At 41.7% G+C, this 27,188-nt stretch overlaps 1 protein-coding gene across 3 annotated transcripts in view; it reads left to right on the top strand.

The window, feature by feature from the left end:
* The window catches only part of ARMC3 (armadillo repeat containing 3), a 123,777-nt gene extending 97,076 nt beyond the window's left edge, over positions 1–26,701 (top strand). For all 3 annotated transcript variants that reach the window (XM_057304732.1, XM_057304731.1, XM_044392190.3), the window contains 8 exons: positions 1,079–1,215; positions 2,265–2,433; positions 5,161–5,258; positions 5,942–6,043; positions 6,475–6,570; positions 17,657–17,857; positions 20,123–20,285; positions 25,446–26,701. In XM_057304732.1, coding sequence (XP_057160715.1) covers positions 1,079–1,215; positions 2,265–2,433; positions 5,161–5,258; positions 5,942–6,043; positions 6,475–6,570; positions 17,657–17,857; positions 20,123–20,285; positions 25,446–25,655 — 1,176 coding nt within the window. In that variant the 3' untranslated portion in view covers positions 25,656–26,701. The remainder of the gene's footprint in view (positions 1–1,078; positions 1,216–2,264; positions 2,434–5,160; positions 5,259–5,941; positions 6,044–6,474; positions 6,571–17,656; positions 17,858–20,122; positions 20,286–25,445) is intronic.
* The last annotated feature ends 487 nt before the right edge of the window (positions 26,702–27,188 follow it).

Here is a 27,188-nt window from a genome sequence, read left to right as displayed (position 1 = left end):
GATAGAGTATAGCATTTCAGACAGTGAGACAAGAGCTCTGTCAAATCTTTTTTTTTTTTTCTGATTGGAATAATTTTATCCATGAATAATTACCTTTATTACCTGAATTTTATTTAACGATGTAATTAATGTAGTTCTGTCCAATTCTTTTCCTATTCTTTTATCTCTTCCTCACTCCTTGGAGGAATGAAGAGAAGACACTGTGCAGCGATAACGAAAATTGGTCTTTTTCTAGTGCGTTGCTCTGGAACTGCTTTGGCCACACTGATGATTTGGTGGCAGTGTCCAATGACATGGGTAGCATGTCACTGTATCAATTCCTCCTGCCCAGCCTTGGGGACTGGATCAGTTCCCTATTACTGCTGTAACAAATGACCACAGGAGGCTTACTAGAAATCTATTATCATATGGTTTAGGAGGTCAGAAGTCTGAAAACAGGTCTTCTCTGTTAAAATCAAGGTGTTGGCAGAGCTATGGTTCCTTTGGGAGACTTTGAGGGAAAATCTGCCCTTTCCTGGGCTGTGGCCCCTTCCTCCATCTTAAAAGGATACTATCCAAGCTCTATTTCTACACGGCTCCTTTCTCAGCTCTAGGCACCCTTATCTCCATCTTGTAAGGACACTTATAATTAAATTGGGCCCACCTGATTATCTGGGACAATCTCCTCATGTCAAATGTCAACTTGTCACATCTGCAAAATCCCTTCCAGGGAAAAGGACACCTTTGGGGGACCATCATTGTGTCTGTCACAGGGCCAAATGAACATTCAGTGTTGACGAGCAGGACGGACGAACATAGGGAAGCAAGAGGACAGGCTCTCAGTCTCCCTCCCATGCAAAATCACAGTGACCTCCCTCGATTATTTGACGGTGGCCTCCTCTTGACCTTGAACAGAAATCTGGGCTCCTGTCTATAAGGTTTTGCAATAGATTGTTTCCCCTGGATGTCATATTTCTAAATATCCTCAAATGTTCTTACATAGCTAAAATCTTTCAACAATCAAATGAGATTTAAAAAAAAAAAATCAGTGTTTATATTCTGTATTCCCAACGCATAAACTTTTGATTTCCACATTCAGTTAAGAAATTCAGGTGGCCTGGAGCCGCTGGTAGAGCTCCTGCGCTCCAAGAACGACGAAGTGAGAAGGCACGCCAGCTGGGCTGTGATGGTCTGCGCCAGCGATGAGCTGATGGCTGTGGAATTATGCAGGCTTGGGTGAGTGGAGCTGCCTCGAGTTTCTGGCTCAGATGGAGAGCAGAAGATACAGGAGCACACTCTTCGGGCCCAAGGAAGGTCAGGGAGAATCCACACTCCTGCTTGCAGGCTGCCCAGGCCTCGGGAGCTGTGACTGGCACAGCGGGCCTGTCCTCAAAAGGGACAACCTGGCAGGAGGGGGTCCCTCTACGTTCCCCCCACCTGGACATCTCCCCAGCACCCTTACAAAACCACCTTTACCGTCTCCCTGTCCACCTTTTCACCCCGCTCCATGCCTCTCTTTCCCTCCCCTCTGCTATAGCTAAACAGCAACTCTGTCTCTCCGCTTTCGAAGCGGAAATAAAACGGGTGAGCCATGACTGCCCCTCCTTTTTCTCCTTCCTTCGCCCAAACCTCGCCGTCAGAAGTAGGCATTGAAGCAACCTCACCAAAGCAGTCCCTCCAGCCCCAGCAGACGAAGCCCTTGCCTTAGCATACTGGCAAACAGGGTTTTAACGTTCCACTGACGGGCTTACCCTATTTCTAACCATGTCTGTGTTCGTGTATATTGCCTGGTCAGCTGAAAAAGGTGGAGCCCCACACTCATGAAGAACTTTTTACTCCCTCAAAGTGTGCTTTTCAGCTGTTTGAATATGAGTCATGACATGGCACATATATTCTCAAAAAGGACTGATTTGGGACGCCTGGGTGGCACAGCGGTTAAGTGTCTGCCTTCGGCTCAGGGCATGATCCCAGCATTATGGGATCGAGCCCCACATCAGGCTCCTCCGCTATGAGCCTGCTTCTTCCTCTCCCACTCCCCCTGTTTGTGTTCCCTCTCTAGCTGGCTTTCTCTATCCTGTCGAATAAATAAATAAAATCTTCAAAAAAAAAAAAAAGCACTGATTCGTCTTCATAATTCTGTCTGTATTACTTTATCTAAAAGGGTGAGATGTCTTTCACCTTTCCATCTCAATTCTTCATTCGGGGTCTTGGCTGGGTATATAAATGAGAACTTAATGTGGGATTGCTTGTTTAAAGCAAATAATGCTTTTTTCTCTTATTGACAGGGCTTTAGATATCCTTGAAGAAGTTAATCTATCAGTAAGTCGAAAAAATAAATTCAGTGAGGCAGCTTATCACAAATTGCTCAACAACTACGTGTCTCTGAAATACAGCCTGACTGGCTATTTGTCATCAAGTAACATAATTAGTGACGGATTCTATGATTACGGTCGGGTAAGTGACAGCGCTAATTTGTATTTTTAGTGCATATGATCGTTTCTTCTTTAGTCACGATGCCATTACATTGCAATTTCACAACCACCTCACACACTGTGCATTTTTATAGGCAGAAACTTGGGAATCAGAGCTTTATTCTTAACTTTGGCTGTAAGATTTTGCAGTTGTATACAGTTTTAACTGAAATCTGATTTCTTATAGTAGAATCAGCGTGGTAAAGCTACTCTCAAGTTTCGGAGAAGATATAAAGGAAGGAACATTTTCTGTTCTATGATTTCTAGGGCTCAGTGTTAGTGATAAGGATAGAAATATTAAGTGTTTCATTTTATCAGTTATAATCTAATTGAAATTAACCAAATGGTAATACCAAGTTTTAAAATGTAATATAGAAAAACGTTATTTAAGCTGCATTTCTGACTATGATTTTAAAAGCAGTATGCAGTGTAATTCAGGGTTAATGTCAAGAGAAACGGGAAGCTAAGATTTAGAATCTTAAGGACTTCTTGGCATTGCTGCTTAAACCAGCATTTTCCTTTCTTCTGGAAACCAAGAGCAATAAGGAGAACAGGGGGGAAAATTTTTAATTTACAAATGCCACTTTAGGCAAAACTAGGAAACAAATGATCCACAGACTTCATTTAAAAAAATATGTAGGAGTTACTGAAAATCCCTGAGATCAGGCAGAAGGGGTGCAGGAGGAGGAATGAAGAGGGGGAAAAAATAAGCCCAGAGAGGCACAAGGCAGCTAGTGAGGGGAGGTCTCAGAAAGCATCACTGCCTCAGGTGAGGGGAGAGCTCAGAAGTGCAAAGCCAAACGCTCTGTTCGCCAGGCAAGTGCAGGACCCAAGGACCTGGGATGAGCAAGGCTGGCAGCAGAAACCAGTTTAGATCAGTTTGGTTCAAAAAGGCAGAGGAGACAGGGCCATGAAAGAATCACATAGCTGCACCGTATTTGCAGGAAACAATCTATCATGGTAACCGAATTGGAGACATTTTTAAATTATTTTATTTTTTAAGTAATTTCTACTATGTGGGGCTCGAACTCACCACCCCTAGATTAAGAGTCACATGTTCTACCGATGGAGACGCCCCTAGAGACATGTTTTTTAAAGATTTTATTGTCAGAGAGAGTGAGAGAGAAAGAGAGAGAGAGCAAGCACAAGCAGAGAGAACGGCAGGCAGAAGGAGAAGGAGGCTTTCTGCTGAGCAAGGAGCCCGATGTGGGACTCGATCCCAGGACCCTGAGATCATGACCTGAGCCAAAGGCAGACACTTAACCAACTGAGCCACCCAGGCGTCCTGAGACATTCTGAACAATGAGAAATGGCTAGCCTAAAACTTGACCCCTGCTCTTCCTTCTGCTATCCCCAGCTGCTGCCCTTGCCATACCTGTCATAACACATACACGCACATACACACACACACACACCCCTGAGAAATCACTGCTCCGAGAAAGCCCATCTCATTCAGTGATGAGTAGTTCAAAAAGAACCAGCACATTATTAGTACAAAGATGCTCTGAGAAAAATGAGGAAAAGAGCAGAAAAACCAACAAAGAACACTTATCAGAACAATGTTAGCCATGGATCAGATAAAACTGCGACAAAATGTATTTGTTCATACAGTTTTAAAAAAATTTAATGAAACAATAGTCTTTGCAAAGGAGAATTCTCTGATTCCTTTGTTCAGTACATATTAAGTTTCCAATATCATAGGTTGGAAGATGTCAGTGAATAAAATACATAGATTTCTACTTTCATGACTCCAGTGAGAGAAAACAGACAATAAACAGTAAAGAGGACAAATAGATAAATAATTTATAGCACGTGATCAAAATGATCAGAGCTTTGGGGGGGGGGGGTAAAGCAGAGGCAAGATAAGGGGGCTCTATGATGCCGGGTGGGTCCTGGGGTTGACGTTCACCGTAACTTTAGACGTGGTGGTCAGGGAGGCCTCACAGACAGGGGAATATCTGAGCAAAAACTGGAAGGTTGAGGGACTTAGCCATGGGAATGGCTGGGGGAAGAGCTTTCTAGGCAGAGGAACATGCCTGACATAGTTAAGAAACGGCAAGGTCAGTGTAGCCGCAGCTGAGTGAACCACGGGGCAGACTTGTAGGGACTAAATCAGATCGTGTAAGCCTTGAAGACCATCAGAAGGATTTGGGCCTTTATTCTGAATGAAGTAGGAAAACTTGGCAGAGTTGTGGGCAGAAAAATGACGTAATCTGTCTGATTTTTAAAGGATCCTGAAAAGTATCTTGGACAAGAGAGGGATCTAACTATAATACGATTGGGAAAAGACCCCAGAAGGTGGTGTGGTCTAACCCCCCCTCAGCAGGCTGGTAAAATTGCTAATATAGGACCTTGACTAGCCTATTTTTACATATCCTCACAACATTTTTAGTAATCTGTTTAGTGATTTGTCACAGACAAATTCTCGCTTATGTATACATCGCAAACGCCCTTATATATACATTGCATACACTGTAAACTCCCTTATGTACAAATTGCAAACTCAACTACTTTCGGGGGCCAAACTGACAATGATGGTGTGAAACAGCTGAGAGTATAAAGCGATACAGATTGTGGGGAACTGGAGGCAAGATGCCCACAAGTTCAGGTTCCCGTTTCAGTATACATTTAAAACACTATAACATCAGTATCCATTTAAAACAATATAACCCATGCAGATATTACTTTTTAGTTCTTCGATTATCTACAGATAAATCCCGGCACCAAACTTATGCCGTTGAAGGATCTCTGCTTACAAGAACCAACTGATCTGCGTGCTGTGCTCTTAGTTAACAGTAAATCTGACGTGTGAGTCTCTTGGGGGAGGGGGGATGCGGGGAAGCACGTAATACTTTAAGTTGTCTGGCCATCATCACGTGAATATATGATTCCCAGGACGGTATCTTTTTGCCCCCTGTATTTGGCATCACCCTGAAAACGAACACCGGTCCGCAAACTCATAGCCTGACATAGTAAAGACCATGAAATCACCACCAACGTGGGTTTTCCTCTGACTCCCTCTTACCACTCAATTCCAGATGTATTTCCGTAGTCAGTGCTGGTAACATGAAGTAATTGAAGAAAGCATAAGTAGATAGGAGCAAACCAAAACGAATTACGTTCACAGGGCTCCACAACCGTAGGCAGGACTGTAACAAAACCAAAGGTTTTGTTCTGTTTTTGTTTTTTAAATATAAAATAAGAAGTAAACAGTAAAGCTAAAAATTAAAGCTTCAAAATGCTTCCTTAAGATGGTCACGTATATCTATGTATCTGTCATAATTTATTTTATAAAAATATTTCCAGTTCCAGTTAATGAACAATATTCTTTTTGTCTTACCTTAACTTCTCCTTTATGCTTTCATTAGGTCACTGATAAGTCAGCTCCAATTACGATTTTCTGAAAAAAAAATCTGTTTTGCAGGACCAATCCAATATTGACAAGTAAAGTATTTTAACTTGTATATCATTTCAAATATGTAAAATTTTAGTTCTCCACCTCCATCTATGGAAGATAAGTCATCAGATATTGGTTATGGACGGAGTATTTCTTCCTCATCTTCTTTAAGAAGAGCAAGCAGAGAAAAGACAAAGTAAGAAAATGGTATTTTGTCTGTATTCCAATAATTCTCCCCTCAATTTGGGAGTAAGAACAAATTTAGATTTTAGATTTTGGCAACTTAACTCTTTTCATTCTTCTAGTACTATAATTTCATAATTGCATTTTTAAATTGCTATGAAAAAGATCTCTGGGAAAAGGAGGCTCTCCGTATTGTGTGCTGCAAACCTCCAGGGAGCCCTGGAGCACACGACTTAGGAGCTGTGAGTCGACTTATTATCTGTAGCTAGAGTCATGCCTGGTGCGGGCTTCACAACGGGGAAAGGAGCCCAGGCATGTCATGGCAAAGAGACGTGCCTTCCGAATGACGAAATGCCTTGCAAATGTACTGTTTTATTATTTTTCATATGATTGAAATCGATGATGAGTTTTTCCTTGTTCTAAGAACAAAAGTTTTCATTTTAGTACTGGATTTGGATCTCCCACAGAAGACAAATCAGAACCTACTTCCGGACGAAATACAGCTGTCAGCAAAAGCGCCACTAAAGAGAAGGGATCAAGGTAGGACATGTGGGACTGTATTCTGTTCTACGATCATCATGTGAGGTTTTGATTCCCCACTGAAGTTGGTGAATGGAAGGGATGGCCTTTAAATAGGAAGCTTTTCTTACAGAATTAGGATGTCATATGAGGCCAGGCTCATGCAATGTAATTAAAAAGTCCCTTCATTTTTGTCTCTTGCAATCTCTTGAAAACTTAACCAGAGGAATTTCTTCTCCTGCCTCTGGGTGAGAACTCAGGTCACTTTGATCAACTGTACAGTCCTACAGACACTTGAACTCAAAAACAGCAACAACAGTCTCTGGCCAGTCATTTAAAAGTCCAACCCTATGTCGTGATCAATGTAAAATGACCCCTCTGCCCTCCCCCAGTGGCGCCTTTGCGGGTGGTGAGCCCCACACGCTGGAGCGCCGTCCCTCTCCCTCTGCCTTGTGCCCCCCCCAGCCCCCCATCCTGCTCCTCCAGAGAAACCTCTGACCCTTCAGGAGGCAGCGAGATGGAGGAAAGGGAAATAGGACCCAGTTCTTACTTGATGGAACAATTAGAATGTGGTTTCGTGCTTTTTAGGCCTGGCATGTTTTAGACATGCTTTCTGTATGTTTACGTATTTTTAAACCTATTATTTCTCTAATGAGCACTTTCCTGGATTCCTCAAAAACCCACTTGGACCTCTTGCCACACTCCGTGACCCTTTAATTATTGTTGACTTAAGCCCTTCAGAACCGCTGTGGTATTGGAGGCTGCTTGGCACACATTTCGAGCATCCGCTTTCGAAACGGAGACTGCCCTCTATGGTCTCCCGAGGTCCAGAGAGTGGTTTGCTCTCCTCAGACCTCAGAGCTGTTCCTTTTCTATTTCTAACTTCATTCTCTATTGTCAGTCCCCTTTGCTCCCTATTCTCGTCTCTGCTTCTTATCTGCTCCTATTGTTCCAGGACTGATACTTTTTGCTCTTCCCTCCCCTCCCTTCCCTTTTACCCCACCCCTCCCCTCCTCTCCCCTCCCCACCCTATCCTGCCCCATTTCCCCCCACCTTCTCTTCCTGTCTTTCCTTTCCTCCTCTGGCTTCCCTGCGTTTTACTTCTACTGCCTGGAGAGCTCCTTGAGGACAAGAACATGTTCTGATTTGAGTAATTTTTCTTTCCATCCCTAGTATTTAGCCCAGGGCTTGGTGGGTATACAGAGGCATTCGTGTTTATTCAAGAGAATAGAAATCTGAACGTTTGCAGGAAAAGGGTATTTTTGACAAGGTCCACCCTTACAAGCTGTGTGTCTTGAACAAGTTGGTTACCATCTCTTTGCCTGTGTCCCTTCATCAGTAAAATGGACATGACATAGGGTGTTGCGAGGATTAAATAAATTAGCACATGGAAAGTGCATAGAGCAGTGCCTGGCACAAAGCAGACGCTCAGCAAATGTTAGTACCGTTGTACGGAACAGGTGCAAGGAGCCCAAATCCACTCCACCCTCGTAGGGATATAGAGGAGTCTCCAGGTGCCGATGCGGGAAATGCAGCCAGACCCTAAAGGACAGGAGCTGGGATGAAGTCGAGAATTGTAGGGTCTCTGTCTCTCTCCCTCTTTTTCTCTCTCTGCATGTGGGTATCTTATTTACAGATACTTGGTTATTCTCCTTGACTTCCTCTTGGTTACTGCCTCACCCATAACCGTACCTTGTATGTGACTTCAGTTTGCCGTGGGACAGATCTGGCTCCAATGCCAAGCAAACATTCAGTTCCAAAGCCCAACAACTATCAAGTTCTTATTTGTCAGAGAAACCATCTTATCTTCAGAGGCCAAAGTACTGGCTGGCTTTGAGGCCGGTGTCTCCCTTCGGTCTACCCAGCCATGGCCCGGGGGAAGAATCCGCCTCCTGCCCCCTTGATAAGGGAAGTGTAGGCCACTTGTCTGATGGGTGACCATGTGTATTTTTCCCTCTGGGCCTCTGATACCACATCAACTTTAATCTTTGGTGATTCTACTATTCTTGGCAGAATATCATCTTAGTTTTCTTACAGCTTAGTCTGGCTCTTAATCCTAAATCTTTTGGGGGAGAATGGGCAGTCCTACTGGGTTGAAAGTTATTTTGTGTACTTGTAAATATCAAAATGCTGATCTTCAGGGAGCAGGAAAAAGAGAGAGAGGAGGAAACAAATCATGAGAGACAAGATCTTAACTCAAGAGAGCAAAATGAGGGTTGATGGAGGGAGGTGGGAGGGGGATAGGCTAGATGGGTGATGGGGATTAAGGAGGGCACTTGTTATGATGAGTACTGGGTGTTATATGTAAATGATGACCCACTGAACTCTACTCCTGAAACCAGTATTGAACTGTATGTCAACTAACTAGAATTTAAATAAATTTTTCAAAGTGCTGCTCTTCAGATAGCCATGGGTTTTTAATTACAATATTTGATAGTTTGACTTTTCTGTACTACTTGGAAGCACTCACATCTTTATCTCATTTGATCCACACCTTCTTGTCCTATGGACAAGTCTCCCTCTTCTCTGGCCCTTTTTGCTATATCCTCATCTACCCATCACAACTACCTTACACATTGATATGCTCCAGGATTCTTCATTTACTCCCTTTCTCACTCTCCATGGTTTTAGCTACTGCTGATACTTATATACCCCTCTCCTGAGTCCAGCCTTCTCTCCCCTATTGCCCGTAAACAATGTGTTCCAAATGAAATTCATTGTTCCCCCAACTCCCAAACCTCCTCCTCTCTTCCCTCGGCTTTTGAATGTTACCATCTTCCCGTGCACTTGTTCAAGCCTAGGAATCATCTTAAAGTCCTTCTCCTTTCCACCCTACACTGAATGAGTCTCAGTCCCATGCACTAGATGTCTTCAGTGTCTCTTAGGTCATGGTTTCCCTCCATTTTCACCTTTACCTCCCCAGTTCAGGCCTTTGTATTACATCTCAAGACACTAACCTCCTTATTATAAGATTCTTCTGATAGGCCCCCACAAACCCATCCTCCATGCTGCCCCCTGAGTTACCTTCCCAAAATGAAAGGCTGATGATATTACTCTGCCTAAAGCAACGATTCCCTATCATCCTCCAGACGAAGTCCAAACAGCAACCATGGTATCCTGCTGTAAGAGTCTCACATGTCTTGTATGCCTGGCAAATTCCTACCCTTCTTCATTCTCTTTATATATTTTGTTTTTGTGAGGCCTTCCCTGGTCACCCCAGGTTAGGTATTCTCTTCATGTTCACTCCTTCACGAATTCAGGTAATCTTACATATAACCTGAACTGCTTGGTGTTGATTTATTTGTCTTTCTTACTAAGCAATGGACTACTTGAGACCTGGGACCAGGCCCTTTTCATATTTATAGTTGTAGAGCCTGGAATAATGTCAGGAACATCAGGGACAGTAAAGAAACATTTATAGATTAAATATCACAAATAATTTCAAATATTGAATGCTGGTTGTTGAAAGAAATAGAGGTTTGACCCCCTCCCAATATACCCCAGGAGAATAAGTATAAACAAATGAAGATAATTATTTCTTCTCACACCATTTCCAGTCTCTTCCTTGTCCCTGCCTCTTCTTCCCACTTGAAGATAAACCCTGATGTACTCCCAACATTCAAACAGATTGTTAGCATGAAGGAGAACACACATTTTGCATTCAGACAAAATCGGTCCTTGGTTTTCTTATCTCTAAAACAGAAACGATTCCTGCCTCATAGAGGTGCTGTGAGAGTAAGTAAAATGATGCTTATCCAGTGCCCAAACCATTGCCTGGCACACTTAAGTGATCAGTGTATGTCCGGTCCTTCTCCCCTCCTATTCCGGGTCCACTGGTGGGGATGGATAGGTCATAATCTTGTTGCCCTGTTGTCTGTCTTTTGGTAAACCCTTCTTGTCTTGTGACTATTAGTCCTTTGGATCCCTGGAGATAGAGTAAAACATTTTTAACTCTATTCATCTGAGATTGTCATAGAGAATGTTTAATGTTAACAAAAAGTTGTTGAGATATTGACAAAGAATGATGAACCATCTTGGACCACAAAGTGGCTAAATTCTTGAAAAGAGGAGGAGAGATGGGATGGGGAGCAAGCAAATCAATTCTGTGTGTGGGGTGGCCTAATATGGACAAGGAAAGAATGATGTTTCTCTTTCTCCTCATGAATATCATCACCATATGCTACATAAATTAAAATCCTGAAGCCACAGGCTCTCACTCGGTGACCAGCAATCAGATTATTTTTATGTGTGAAGGTTTCAGTTGTACTCTCCCTTGTGGGAATACACTCATGGGAGAGGTGATTAGTTTCCTCTGTATCCAGCCGCCATCTTGATACTTTCCTAGGCTTCACTGAAGCCAAAAAATCTAATATGCCCTCTGAAGCTTTTCTTTATAAAGACCATTCCCCTTACAATAAACATTTACTATATGTATCTGTAAATGTATTATAAGTTCTATCTGTACTGTATTTTTGTATTCAGACCAATTTTCATAAATATTTAAGTTGACTGCGTATGAGTTTATTATACACACTTAAAAGTTTATTGCTTTCCTGTCTCTATTTTGTTTCCTTCCAGTCTGTTCATCTCTGGAGTCTTTTCAAAATTTACAACATGTACTTAAACATTTCTCCTGTTCGCTCTTGATCTTCATCATAATGACTTCCTAAAACATTTTTATTTTTAAAATAATTTCCCTCAACCCCTTTATAAACCTTAACTTAGCCATTTTTTCCCTTCCCCCCAAATCTTGACTGACTGCAAAAGTCTTTCAGAAATGGATATTGTCTCTTAATCACACTTAACATCTTAATCAGATTTAAATACCTTCTCACCTTCTTTCCTTGAAATTATTCATTCATTCAGCAAATCCTTACTGTTCTAGGTGCCAGGAGTTGTTCCAGTGTTAGAGATACAGCAATGAACAACACCTCTGTTTTCAAAGAGCATACATCCTACTGGGACATTGACAAATAACAAAATAAACTACAAACACACACACACGCACACACACACACGCGCGCGCGTGCGCGCGCACGCGCATGCGCACATGCATCCTTCTAAGCCCAGAATACATTGTGTGTCCACTTTGTATGATCCTCTCTTCTCATTCTTTTGGAATGGAATGGGTGGAACAGGACCCCCAGTTGGGATAGATTTCTGGAACGTCTTGAGTTTCTTATTTTTATCACTCATGTGGAATTTATCGAATGCTACCAGGCATGGTGATTATTTTTCATATACCAAAATCTTCCCACCTAAACTGAAACCCCATGTTGGCCAGATTCATGACTTATATTGCTCCCAGCAGCCTTGCCTTCTAATTTATTTGTTCAAATAGTTGGTGTCAAAAAGGAGCAAGTGATTGACTTCTGAAAATCTGGAGCCAGACAAATCTCTCTCTCTACTTAGCTACTTTCCTTCTCACCCACCTATGAATGTAAAAAATATCCTTATTGCTTTGGATTCCTTATTGTTTTGGATTGTTTGGATTTAAAAGTTCTGCAATCTTTAATCACAAATTGATGTTCTTTCTGAGGATTAATTTTACAAGAGTTAATTTTGTAATTTCTGGGCACTTGTTTCCATATTTACTTAGAAATAAAATTCCCTTAAGTATTAAAGCCCTTGTTAACACAACTGGGCAGACTTCATGGCAAGGATGTGCAAACGAAATACTTCTGCATACAGCAGCGGGAAACTACAGTTCAGGAGCTCCAGTAAGTTATCCCTTTTTAATCCCTCAGTAAGATTGCCCTCCATGATGCACTAGGCTCTGTGTGCTGGCTACCATCTTCTATGTGCAAATGATTCTTCTTTCTCCCGGAAGCACACTCAGTGAGAAATACACCTGCTTTCTTTGATAGGTGGCTCTGAGTCAAACTGTCCAACATTATAAAACTACCCTGTAACTTTAGAAACAGGTAAACCTGATTATGCTTCCTGCCATTCTAACTGACCTTTCCAGTGGTAACTCCCAGCTTACTAAAATCTTACTATGGGTGTAAAGATGTTTCATTTACAAGAAAGAAATCTTACTATGGGTGTGAAGATGTTTCATTTACAAAGAAGGAAGGAAGGAAGGAAGGAAGGAAGGAAGGAAGGAAGGAAGGAAGGAAGGAAGGAAGGAAAGAGAAAGAAAGAAAGAAAGAAAGAAAGAAAGAAAGAAAGAAAGAAAGAAAGAAAGAAAGAAAGAAAAAGAGAAAAAGAGAAAAAGAGAAAAAAAAAGAGAGAAAGAAAGGTGTTTAGATGGGAGAGGTGGGAAATACTAATTTTTGCTTAGAGATTTTACCATAATATATGGTTAGTGCATTTAATACATGATTAGATTCTCTCATTTACTTAGCTATAGTAAATAGAATATTGAATCAGAAAATATAAAACTTAGTGTGCCTGGGTGACTCAGTCGGTTAAGCATCTGCCTTAGGCTTGGGTCACAAACCCAGGGTCCTGGGATCAAGCCCTGCGTCAGGCCTCCGCTTAGCAGGGAGTCTGCTTCTCGCTTTCAAATAAATAATAAATTTTAAAAAAGGAAAATATAAAACTTTCAGTATTTGTTATGATTATAGAGTTTTGTGCAGTTCTCCAAAAGCATTTAATAAGATTATTTTTGTATTTTTTCCCTCAAAATAAATTAAAGAGAAAACTCACATGGCCTTTAGCTGATCCCCCCTTTCACCCTGTATTTGAAGAAATACTTAAAGATAATTCCTGCCCCTAATTTACTGCTAGTGGAACAGACTGCTCACTAGTTGCAAAGACAGAATTTAGGAAATTCACCTGACCTAGCCCCATTTTCTTGGCTGGCAGGGGGGAGACATATATATTTTTATATGATTTTATATAAATTTATATATAAATAGAATACATATTTATATATAAATTTATAAATTTATATTTATGTTTATATATGTTTATATAAACATATATATAATTATGGGCAAGATTTATCATAGCAAAAGATATAATATAAGAGCTGAAGGAAAAAAACGCACTTAAGCCAGGGCTACAGAAGTCATACAGAAGTTTCCTTGTCCTCCCTCTCTTTTCTGCTAGCATAGCATAGGATGCAATTTTCTTGTGGGAGATAGCTCCGCCCAAGGAAGCCCACCTGAGTCATGGGATCCAGAACTCATAAAGGTGCAAGGTCCAGTTTCCTATAGGGAAACTCCGGTTTGAATGATGGTACATTTCTCTCAGGTACATTTCTCTCAGGAAAGTGGCATAACATTTCTCAACTGCTAAAGGAACCAACCATGTGTTCTCTCTCTGGGGAAACTATCCCTTAGCAATGAAGAGCTGGATGTAAACACATACCCAAGTGAAGGAAAACCAAGAATTTATTGCCAGCAGTTCTACCTTTACATGCTTACTAGTTAATAGAAGTTCTTCAAACAAAAAGAAAATGATGAAAGAATCTGGAAGCATCAAGGAAGAAAGAAGGAATAGCAACAAGAATTGAAATATGGGTACATACAATAGGGTTTCCATTTCCTCGTGAATTTTATAAATCATATTTGATGATCGAAACAAAACTGAATAAAGGTAAAGAGAGAAATTTCATTTGAAATTAGCAATGAAAGAGCAAGTTATCATCACAAACCTTACACACGTTGAAGGATAATGCTATGAGCACTTTAATTCAGCCACTTAGGTGAAATGAACAAATTCATCAAAAACTGCAAACTGTCGGGGCACCTGGGTGGCGCAGTCGTTAAGCGTCTGCCTTCGGCTCAGGGCGTGATCCCAGCGTTACGGGATCGAGCCGCACATCAGGCTCCTCCACTGGGAGCCTGCTTCTTCCTCTCCCACTCCCCCTGCTTGTGTTCCCTCTCTCACTGGCTGTCTCTATCTCTGTCAAATAAATAAATAAAATCTTAAAAAAAAAAAAACTGCAAACTATCAAAACTCACCAAGGATGAAATAGATGACCTAAATAGTCCAGAACTATGAAAGAAATTGAATTCATAAAACCCTTCCTAAAAAGAATCTCCTGACCCCGATGGTTTCATTAGTGAATTCTGTTAAATGTGTCAAGAAGTAATACCAACTCTAAACAGTCTTTTTTTCGGGAAATAAGGGAGAATATTTCCCAATCTATGATACCAGCATTATTCTAATGCCAGTATCAGACAAGGTGGTTATACGAGAAGAACATTACAGCTCAGTATCCATCATGAATACAGATGTAAAAGTCCTCTATGAAATATTAACAAATCAAATCTAGTGATACATAAAAAGAATAATTCATCTAAGAGGAGTTTATCCCAGGAATGTAAGGCTGGTTCAATATTTGAAAATCAATCAATGTAATCCACCATAGTGACAGTATAAAGAAAAAAAAACACATGATCATATTAATTGATGGAGAAATATCATTTGACAAAATTCAACATTATTTATGATAAAAAAAATACAACTGTCAGCGAAATAGGAACATAAGGGAACTTTCTTGACCTGATGAAAGGCATCCATGGGGGGGGGGGGACTACTGATTATAGCATACTTAACAGTGAAAGACTGGATGCTGTTCTGAAAAGATCATGAACAAAACAAGGATAACTATTCTCATCACTCCTATTCAACATTGTATTGGAAGGCCTACGCATTCCAGTAAGGCAATTTTTAAAAGTATAAAGATTGGAAAGTGAGGGGAAAAAACAGTTCCTATTTGCAGACAACAAGATAGTCTAAATAGAAAATCCTTAAGGAATCTACTTTTTAAAAAACCTCATAGGACTAATAGGTGAGTTTAGCAACAGATCAGGATATCAGGTCAACACACAAAAATCAATCATATTTCTATATACTGGCAATAAAAAATTGAAAACCAAAAATTTGTCGAATGCCATTTTTAATAGCTTTAAATATGAAATATGAAATAAAGTGAACAAACATATATTGAGAACCATCAAACACAAAGGAAATCAAAGAATCACTAAGTGAGTGAAGAGCTATACCATGTTCATGTATTGGAAAACTCAACATAGTAAAAATGTCAGTTTTTTCCCAAACTGATCAATAGATTTGGTATAATTCTATTAAAATTCCAGCAGGAATTTTTGTAGATATAGACATGCTAATTCTAAAACCTTTATGGAAGGGTATATAAAATAATTTTGAAAAAAAAGAATGAAGTTGGAAGAATCTCTCTGATTTAATGATTTATGATAAAGCTACAGTAATCAAGATATTGGTGAATGTGTGTTATATGCATTCTAAGAAGAATGTCCTTTTTGTGTCTGTTTTAACCAGCAGTTGACCCAGTTGATTTCTTCTTCTTTTTTTTTAAGTTGTATTTATTTAAGTAATCTGTACACCCAACGTGGGGCTCGAACTCCTTCCCCAATATCAAGAGTCACATGCTCTTCTGACGGAGACAGTCGGGCACGCAGATCCAGCTGCTTTCAATCTTCAACAAGTTTCAGCCAGTGTTCTGCGAGTTGTCATTCCACTGTCAGTCCAGTCTCCAAAGGCTTTGCAGTGCTATTTGGAGCAGTCCTGACTATGTGCCAACTAGTGTCCAGTTTAGGATTTGGGTGGTGGTCAGTCCCATCGTTCCATCCTTAAAATCTGCGATGTACTGTTTAGGGTCAGAACCATGCGTACACAGCTTGGGGGTAAGCCTAAGAATTCATAAATAACTTGACATTTTTTTCTGAGCTGTTCCCTCTTCATGATCTCCCTTGTCTTTGTTTGTTCCTTGGGGGTTTCTTTTTTGGTCCTCAAGCCAGGAAACTTTATTTACCCTACCCTGCTATACTCTTGCCCCTATTGCCCCAATAGCTCCAGTCAAACAACATAAGGACTGAGTGAATATAAAGTTATTTTAGGTTCTTATGAGATGCTGATGTCACCACTGCTGCCACTGTCATAGGATTCCTTAGAGGCTGCGGCACAAGAGAATGGAGGGAAAAAAAGAAGACAACAAAACACAGCTTTCCTCCGCTCTGTCTTTCCTGCTTCTCAAGAGGGCTTCCCCTTGAGCTCTCTTAGTGCTGACGCCCACTTCCAGATTTTGAGCTATGTCAGTTCGGCTTGGAGAATACTGGAGGAAAAGAAAAAGATAAACTCGCCATCTGTTCAGTAATCATTCAAAAGGTCTTCGGGGATCTTCCTGCTACCACTTGCTTTTCAGAGTCTTCAAGTAGCTGTTGAATCCTGTCCAGGTTTGAGGGACTGCGTTCAGTAGGAGAAACAGGGTTAAATGTGCCTACTCCATGTTACCTGGAATGAGAACACATGTCATTGCTTTTGTTCAACTCATAAATTAAAGAGGCACCCAGTAAGATGTTAATAGTGGCCCAAAGGACATTTGAGGAGCTAGGTATTTATATCCAATTTAATTAAGGAATGTTAGAAAAAGATCACTGAGTTACATAAAAAAAACTGGTTAACATCCTACAGGACAATAAACTATAACCTCTGGCAATATCTTCTCCATCGATAGAAATAATTTGCATGTCTACTAAACAAACACTTACATGTGAGCTAACACCTTCTCGAACGTTGAAACGATTAATTTATAGAATGTTTTAATTAAACAGCATCTTTACACTTTACGAAGCACATTCCAGTCTCCCTAAGTACAGAATCAAGCACATTCCCCTAGATAAACTTTAGGTTAGTCTTCACCCCTGCATGACATGGAAATTCCATGCTAGCCTTATTTTGTTTGTTTTTTTCCCATGTTTTGGGTCATTTTTCTTAAGAACAGTGATTCAAACTCTTCTTGCAGAAGATCTCAACCAAAGCAAGAGATGATGTAAGACTGGCTTAGACTCCCTGAGGAGGCAAACTATGTTTTTCCCAATTCAGTAAATGTTTATTACATACCTACTATGCACCAGACATCTGGCTAGGCAATTGTACGCAAGACCAGTGTATGATTTTCATAATGTGTATCAATCATGTAGTGTTATCTTGAAAGTTAATTTCTCTGACATAATATAGAGACTATAAAACTCCATCGTTGTCATCAAAAATTTGAAAACTGCATATGATACAGTCGTTAAGGTATAAAATACTCTATTTCTTCAGATGAACTCAGAGCGCGCTTAGTGCCTATTTATTTTGTGACTTTGATTGTTGCCGTTTTCTCTCAAAGAAAAGGCCGAGGGAAAAAAGAAGAGGAGAAAGTGAAGGAGGAAGAAGAGGTTGCAGTAGCCCCAAAACTGACCGGAGAAGGGAGCCTCGATAAAGAATGGTACCCTCCCTCCGACCCGGACTTCTGTGTTTATGTGTATGAAGTGACCAAGTCAATATTTCCCATAACCAATATTAAGGAGCAGATTGAGGCTCTTGCAAAGTAAGTGGTCTCTATATACATAGGCATTTTAAGGTTCTGAAGCAAAGTTTTTGATTTTAGTGGTTTGCATTTTTTAGCCCATTTCCAGCTAGTGACACCATAATTACTGCCCCCCCCCACTTCTGACCCTGAAGCAGAAACACAATAAATTGAAAAAAAAAATGCCCAATTTCTATTTTAGTTCCTATTTCCACCAAGAATCCGAGCTAGGAGCTAGAAATTGCTTAAAGAAAAATGCTTTTGTCATTTTCTCCAGCTAAACCATTAAAGGCATTGTTCAATGTGATCCCGAAGAAGTTAGGCATGAATCAAAAGTTTGAAAATTAAATGACTCCAAAAATAAAAAAAAGAAAGAAAGAAAAAAGGAAATTACTCCTTTAGGTGCCACAATTTAAAGGAATCGTATTGTGAATTCTTTGTAAACTCACAAATTATTTTCTTCTTATTATTTTTTTAATTTAAATTCAATGAATTAACATATAGTGTATTACTAGTTTCAGAGGTAGAGTTCAGTGATTCATCAGTCTTCCGTAACACCCAGTGCTCATTCCATCACGTGCCTTCCTTAATGCCCATCACCCAGTTCCCCACCCCCACAAAGTATTTTCTAATACAAGTAACCATCGCTGACTTTTAGGTCAGATGTCTGATATCTTACGTTTCGCGTGGCTCTTGAGTGAGGGTATGTGTGTTCTTAGGGATGGCAGTTGGGGCAGGCTCGACGCTCTGTGTACGCCAGCGACGGTGCCTTCTTAATTAGAGCATTTAATGTGAGTCCACTAAGAGAAATCTGAGAGCTTGACTTGGTAGCTGTAAGGGATTAGGAACCTCAGGAAGTGGAGGGTGGCCTCCGTCACTGGCACCGACAAGCAGTAAGTGAGCTACTGGATCCTGCAACAGCTGTAGTCTCGGCGGGAGCTTGTATCTACTCCAAGTAGAAGTGCATTGCTCTCATCAGACCTGGATGTGACAACCGCAAGAAACAGAGCCGCCAGATCATTGACTTCTTGTCAGCCAGAACTGGAAGAGAGTATTTTTGGCGACCGAAGTTTTCCTGATGTCCTTGAGAAGTGATGACTCAAGCAGAACTCTGATTTAGCTTATTGTAGCATTTGTCAAACGTCCTCATGCTTTGTTCCTATCAGAAATACTTTTCATCATTCTCAAATTATTGTGTTTTTTTTTTTAAGATTTTATTTATTTGACATAGACAGCTAGCGAGAGAGGGAACACAAGCAGGGGGAGTGGGAGAGGAAGAAGCAGGCTCATAGCGGAGGAGCCTGATGTGGGGCTCGATCCCATAACGCCGGGATCACGCCCTGAGCCGGAGGCAGACGCCTAACGGCTGCGCCACCCAGGCGCCCCACAAATTATTGTTGTTTTAACCTGAGCCCCTTGGGAGGCGAGATCCCGGAATTCGTCCCAGCGCCTTTGGTGCCCAGCATTCATTACAGGACGCCTGGCGGGGTCCTTGCGACAGCTCTCTCCCCGCCCCTTTCTCTGTTTTTCGCCACTGTTGTTCTTTGCTTGATCCTACATACAGCAAGAGGAAATTCTTTCTTAAAATTTGCGATTCTGCCTTGACTCCAATATCTGGTAGCCTTCATCGATGAACAGAGGATTTTTGCTGGTGTGTTTACCGACTTCTTTGGGGAGAGCCTCAAAGGAGGAGGAAACCCCCAGGCATAGTATACCACCCAACTTACCTAGTTTTCCTTTTGCCCCTTCCTCTCTCCTCTCACTTCAGTGTTACATAAATGCCTCTCAATCAAAAAGATAAGACGATTAAAAGGAAAAAACTTACAAAACTTGAAAATATTTGGGAATCCAGTGGGAAAATTTCCTACGTGTTTGTATTATCTCTGAGTTCAAATTCCATAAAAGGACCGTATGTTAGTACAATGCCTTGGATTTCAGACTGAAACGTTTGAAAATATTTTTCAACAGCAAGATAGAACTTTAAAACTGCATTAATACAAATTTAGTCTGATACTGATTTGTATCTTGTTATAAATATTCGGAAAATTAGCATTCATTTCTTCCTTTGTGTTGAATGAAATTGTTAGAACTTCGGTTTATACATGATAGTTTGAAGACAGTAGACATAATGTTAACATGCTTATAGTAAGTTTAAAAAGTAAAGCAAAAAATAAAACTCAGAGGAAATACAGTTTTTACACATACAATTATACATACAGTTACACTCAAAGCATCCAGAATGAGATATGAAATTTGATTGATTTGATCTCAATGTAATTGACACAGGTATGTGGCAGAAAAAATGGGCGGTAAAGTTTCAAAAGAGAAGCTACCTGATTTCAGCTGGGAACTTCATATAAGTGAACTAAAATTTCAACTTAAATCCAATGTTGTACCAATTGGACTGATCAAAAAAGGAATCTTCTACCATCGAGCTTTGCTTTTCAAGGTACTTAAGATGTTTTGCCTCATTTGCCAGTTGATAAAAATGTTTGTCGTTCTCATAATGGTGTGAGCCATTGGCTAACATTTAACTGGTTGATATTAATCCCATCATTTAGAGTTCCTTCTATTTGAGATATATATGTACATGTGTATTTGCCAGACTATCGAAAGCATATTCATTCAACATTTATCATACATCTGCTATAGGCCGTGGGCTCTTCTAAGGTCTGGGAATATAGAGATACTAAAGTGACAGCCCCTATACCCGGTACCTAAGCCCGACTTGTGGGTTCTAAGGAGATGTCAGGAAGAGTTTCAGGGGAGGAAGTGATATGCAGCCTGAATATTAGAGCCTATGTAGGATTTCAGCAGGTAAAGAAGCAAGACAAGAGCATTCTATTTTTTTTTTTAAAGATTTTATTTATTTATTGGACAGAGAGAGACACAGCGAGAGAGGGAACATGAGCAGGGGGAGTGGGAGAGGGAGAAGCAGGCTTCCTTCTTAGCAGGGAGCCTGATGCGGGGCTCCATCCCAGGACCCTGGGATCATGACCTGAGCCGAAGGCAGACGCTTAAGGACTGAGCCACCCAGGCGCCCCGACAAGAGCATTCTAAACAAAGCAAACCTGTTATACAAAATAACAGGAATGAGAGCCCCTGGTCCATCTGAGGAGCGTAGAGTAGTTTGTCTGGATGAAGGAGCGATGAGGGCTTGGATGAGGCTAATGGGTCAGATCATAAAACACCACGTGAGTTTGCTCTTGATCCTAAAATCTGTGAGCTGCTACTGAAAGTTAAGGGGAAGGCAGTAACATGATTTGAAAGACCATTGAGGCAACAGAATGGGGAATGAATTAGAGCAGGGGCAGGACTGGAGACAGGAAGACCAGTTGGAAGGTCAGTGGAGCAAGAAACACTGGTGACCTTTACTAAAGCCATAGCCGTGAGGATGTGAAAGAGGTGTGAATTTACAGGGAGATTTAAGAGATACAACTGAAAACAGCTGGTGTCCGCCTGGGTGTGGTATGAGGGATTGCATGAGAAGAACAAGGTGATTTTCAGGTCCTGGGTGGGGCAACCGGTAATGATGACATTATTCACTGAGATGGGGACACTAGAGAAGGATCCGAGTCAAAATTTTTCTCCATTGTGTCAAGTGTCTGGATTATAATAGGACCTGCAAAAATGGTTTCTGAACTATAGACTGAATGTGCAAGATTCCTACCCCCTCCCAAATACCTCCAAACCTCTTTACACCCATGTGTATCTTGCTTCCAGTTCTAATTCCATCTCTAATCCAAATGCCAGTCTTCCCCTATTTTCTTGGATTTCTTGCTTTATCAAACTTTCTCATCTTAAATCTCTTTCTCTCTTGTTTTTCCTTTAAAATCTTAAGCTAAGTCTATACTATTTAAAGAGGAAATAGAAATCTTTTCTCATCAGAGCTACACCTAGTCCTGTAGCTCTTACTACCCTGACCACCGTCATTCTGAGCTACGCGTCAAGCACTTGACAAATGCAATTGTCAAGGTTGTGATTACTACCCTTGTTTGAAAGGCAAGAAAACTGAACTCAAAGAGGGAATTTACCCAAGGTCAACAGAGGCCCAGCTGGAACCCGAACCCGTGTCTACCTGAATCAAACCTACCACATTGCTTCTATCTGTAGATAATTCTCACTCCGGGTCAAAATTCAGAGTCATCTCAGCACCTTGTCCCTCCTTGCCACACCTCGTTTTTCTCCTCAGCCCACTGCAGCCTGGCCTGGGCTCCCTCTCAGAAAGGACCACGGGAATCTATCGTCTGTCTTACTTGATGATGTCAAAGAATTTGTCACTGACCATTCTTGTTCCTTGACACCACTCTTTAGTAACTGTTGTCCTCTCTTTCCACCTCATCTCAGTCGCCTTTGGCGACCTCTTTTCCTCCATCCCTCTTCAATGTGGGTTCCCTTACGGTTCCAGCCCCAGCTTCTCTTTCCTCACTTTCTGTACGTCATACGGTGAGGTCCTCCTGTCACATGGCCTTAAATGCTAACTAACTGCCTAAGGTGCCCCGATTCTTCCCTCTGTCCCACAAGCCTCTCCTGATTCGTGATCTGTGCGTCTGTCTGCACTCCAGCTGGCCGCTCCCGAGTGTCTCATAGGCACTGTATTGGCGTGCCCGTGCTGCTCTCACAAAAGACCATACACTGGGGGCCTTAAACGGCCAACATTATTTCTCACAACTGGAGGCTGGGAAGTCTAAGATCGAGGTGCCGGCAGAGTGAGCGTCTGGTGAGGACCCTCTTCCTGGTTTGCAGTGGCCACTTTCTGCCTGTGTCCTCACATCCCGGACAGACAGGAGGCCCTGGTCTCTTCCTCCTTTACAAGGGCATTAATCCTGCAGTGGGAACTCCATGTTCGTGACCCCCTCTGAACCTAACTACCTAAAGGACCCACCTCCCCATACCACCCTACAGGGGATCAAGGTTTCAGCATATGAATTTGGGGGGGGGGGACACGAACATTCAGTCCATCGCATTATGCCGAACTGTGCGGAATCACACAATTCAGTAGCTGGGTCTTGCCCTCCCCTGACGTCCTGACCACCAATGCCCACTGATAAAATCTCTTACCCTTCCACCCTCCTAAGTCATTCCCTCTTACGAATACTTTCCATCCTTCCTGTTTTCTTCCAGTTTGTTGCCTCCTTTTTGGCTTTACTCTTCCCCCTTGGCAGCCTAGATGAATCATCCATAGGCCTTATAATTTGCTCACTAACTTCCCTCCCTTTCTCGACGCCATCCGTCCTCCCCACTGCCTTGCCAGTCCCCCCCAGGCCACTCTTTTCCAGCTCCTGGTCACAGGCTTTTCCTTTTGTCCTCAGCAGCTCTGCCCCCACATCTGCCCTTCTTTCTAGTAACACTTTCATCTCTGCCTCTTCCTCTAAGCAGTTTCCCACTTCGCAAAGATGATGGAGACTTTCAGCTGGGAACTCATTCAACTCAGTGGGAGGCAGTAACACCCTGAGGTTAGGAACTCAGACTCTGGTGACAGATCCCCTGGCTTCCAAGTTAGGTCACCACTTACGGTGACTTTCCTCGGGAAAATGACCTGACCTCAGTTTTACTCTCCATAAAATGGGGAATGAGATCGTTATCTATTTCACAGGATTATTTTGATGATTTAAAGTGCCTTGACATGGAGTTAAGAGAGCAATAAATATTATTTCAGAAAACATGTTTATTTTTGACCCCACTAGACAATGAGTGTAAGAAAATTCTAGAACCAATTCCATTGGAGGAAGGGGTGGCAGGTCCGGGGGGGCGGGGAGCAGTTTTTATACATCCAAGCAATCCTCAGACATCAGCTAGGTCAATGTAACTCAATTCTGACACTACCCACCTGGAGATAGCGTCAGATCCCACAGGTTACGGGCTCAGTCCTGCCACGCTGCCCCCTCCTCACCACACACACTTCAGCCAACCAGTCACAAACCCGCGGCTGTTGTCTGTGCTTCTGACCAGCCAGCTCTGGATTGGAGGTTCCCAAGAACACAGCCCCCTCAGGGTTGATTAATTTGCTAGAGGGGCTCACAGAACTCAGAAACATTTTACTTAATAGGTCACCAGTTTATTATAAAAGGATATAACTCAGAAACAGCCAGATGGAAGAAATGCTTAGAGAAAGGTATGGGGAGAGGGCTTGGAGCTTCCTCGCCCCGTGCCGGGCGCACCACTCTCCCTGAATCTCCACGTGGTCCCCACCAGGAAGCTCTCCAAACCCTCGCCTTTTGGGTTTTCGTGGAAGCTTCATTTCATAGGCACGATAGATGAAATCATTGCCACTGGTGGCTGATTCAACCTGCAGCCCCTCTCCCGTCCCCAGAGGTCGGAGTGGGACTGAATGTTGTAACCCTCAACATAAGATTGGTTCCCCTGCCAAACAGCCCCCATCCTTAAGTGCTGTCCAGAAGTCCCCTCATTAACATAAGGAAAGACACTTTTATGGTTCTCATCACTTAGGAAATTCCAAGGGTTTAGGAGTTCCGTGCCAGAAATGGGACAAAGACCAAACACGCATTTCTTCTTATAAATGACAATACCACAGGATGCCATCCATGTGGATACTGCTGTATTCGAGTTGACTGTTTACCAGGCAGGCTCAGACTAGATAGGATGGAAGGCTCTCAAAGTGACAACCATGTCTTAATCATCTTGGTCCACTCAAGAAAGACTACCTGGCGCCATCAATACGTGGCAAGTAATCAATAAATCCCATTCATACATACATGAATTATGAAAACAACACAATTCGTGCCTTCTACTAGGAACGCTCGTGGAGTGCCTACTCTGTGCAGCATGCCTAGCTCTCAGCACATGGCGCGGCTTCATTCCCTTCCTCTCCGTAACCACCCTGCCAGGAAGGAGGTTCTGCTCTTGTTATCGTCATTTCTCAGATGAAGAAATGGAAGCACAGAAAGGCTGAGTAATTTGCCTGCGGTGACAACAACTAGACAGTGGCTGAGCCGAAATTCAAATCCAGGCGGTCCAAGCAACATTCTTAATCCACTACACTGAGGCTAAGAAGTTTCCAGATTATTTTCAAGGTACTTTTTAAATAGCCTCGGCACCAGGACAAATTGAAGAGAGCACTTCCAAGGAACATAAGCCACTCCGGAAGAAGCGGCAGCAGGCAGCCCGAGAAGGACCAGCCCGCCCGCTCACGGCACGGTCCCCATCACACAGAATAAATCGGCAAGAAAGAGGTACCCACCAATCTGATCCCTCCATTCAATCCCACTGCATATCACACCCACAGAGCAGCCTAGAAGCATAGAAAGATTGATAGATGCGGTAGTGCTGAAAGCCCGTGGAATAGCTTTTCTCCAATGACGTTATCAATCTTGTGCTGATACAATGCGGTGTAACTGCCTGAAAAATGTCACTTCCCAGCAGGACCTACACAGAGATTTTGAGTCTACAGGATCTTGGGGAACAAGGGAACTTATCACATTTTATTGGCTCCTATCACAATATTCCACATTTTTTTTCAGCCTCCTTTCTAGCACTTCTTTGCAAGAGTTCTATATTTCACCTTCAACAAGGTGGGTCTTTCAGCTAAGGATTTTTCTCCGCCCCTCTCCCTCCTCACTTTTGGTTGATCTTGTGTTTTCTCCCACAGGCGCTGGCTGATAAAATTGGCATCGGCTGCTCTCTGGTTCGCGGGGAGTATGGCAGAGCTTGGAATGAAGTTAAGTTGATGAATGAATCTCGTAAGGGACTGATTGGGGCTTTCCCTCCCCCTGAGGTGTATATCGTTGACCTCATGTTCCATCCAGGCGGGTTGATGAAGTTAAAAAGTAAAGAGGCAGATCTTTACAGATATCTCTAAGCTACCAAATGAACAAAAAGGGGTTCACACAAGACATGCATTATATACACTTCTTGTGAAGTTCACCAATTGATTTTATTTCTTTAAATAAAAGTATTAGAAATGTTCTCTCTGTGTGGAAATGAGGACACTTGAATTGCACTTGGTGGTGGTTCTGATTTCAGGCTCTTGGCAAGGGTTCAGTCTGATTAGATCATATTATGCTCACTGTCCCTCGTGTAAAGTTTATTATTGTCAAAATTAATCCCCCCGCTATTTCCGGAGGAGCCTCTCTGCCCTTTGGGAATCGTGTGGTAAAGCACCCAGCTGCTGGCCACCCACCAGTTCCTGGGACAGTACCGCAGCCTCATGCCTGTCATTTTTCACCCCCAGAATGCTTCGGGAACACTTGGTTAAATACCTCCAGTAGTATTTTATGTCTTCAGTCACCTTGTCTCATGTTCATAAAGTCAGATTATTGATAGTTCAAATATTTATAGATGGATTTCAGTATTACAAATTCCTTTCTAAAAATTTGTTATTCACATTTAAAAAAACGTATTATTAAGAACATCTAATGTACTTCACTGAACTAAAAATCTTTCTAAAACCTATTCCCATAAACTGTGTTTGTCTTTTGTCCTGTCTTTGTTTTACTTGGAGATATACCTCCAGTTAAAAACAATTCTGATTTGGTTTTACACGTTTTCATACTGGGTCCTGAAAATAGTTGTTTTGAATTTACACACCCTAAAAATTCTTTTTTTGGAAAATTTTCAATATAGAAAGAGAACAAATCTTTGTGAGAAATTGTCATTTTAGTACTGAGAATGAAACAGGGAGCAAACACACATTTGAAAAGATAAATAGAAACTAGTAATATGATGACTGTCATAAAGTTTATATATCCTAGCCTGACTTCACGTTTACCGTAATCATTTTACTAGAAGGTTTTTAAAAGTCAGCTTGATTTTAGAAATTAAGGCTGAGATGATTCTGTACGAACCGATGTGTAACTTCAAAGAATTTGGATTTCCTTATTTCAAAATAAAGTTCTTTATATCAAATGGTGTGGTAATTACATTAATCACGCAATTTCGTGAGCTGGAGCACGGATTGTAGCCTGCAAACCCGTCTAAGCATTTTCAAGTCTGTTTTGATCCAGAACACATTCAAAGTGGATTACAAAGATATGTAAGATGTAACAAGATAAAAATAAATGAAAAACAGGCGTAAGTGTTGGAAAGAAAGTTCAACAAGGCCAGGAATAAGCTTCGAATTCAAATGCATCCATGAAAATCCCATGCATTTGTTAGCGGTGGGTGAAAATTTGACGTTAAGCTCTCTAGCAGACAATGCAGTGGGAAATGCTATCAGTTACATGATTTATAACAGGGTCCGCCAGCTAAAAGCACAAAGCAGTTTCTCAGGAGGAACAAAGACCAGGGGAATTCCTCTTTGGGAGCTTCATACAGATGACAAATGTAATATAGAAAATAACATCGTTGAAAAACAACCTCCTAGTAAGTTCTGAAAAGGGTTTTTGTAGGCAGT

This window comes from Ursus arctos, unplaced genomic scaffold, assembly GCF_023065955.2.
Source record: "Ursus arctos isolate Adak ecotype North America unplaced genomic scaffold, UrsArc2.0 scaffold_30, whole genome shotgun sequence".
In the NCBI taxonomy this organism is placed as follows: Eukaryota; Metazoa; Chordata; class Mammalia; order Carnivora; family Ursidae; genus Ursus; species Ursus arctos.
This window is presented reverse-complemented; position numbering and strand designations above follow the sequence as displayed.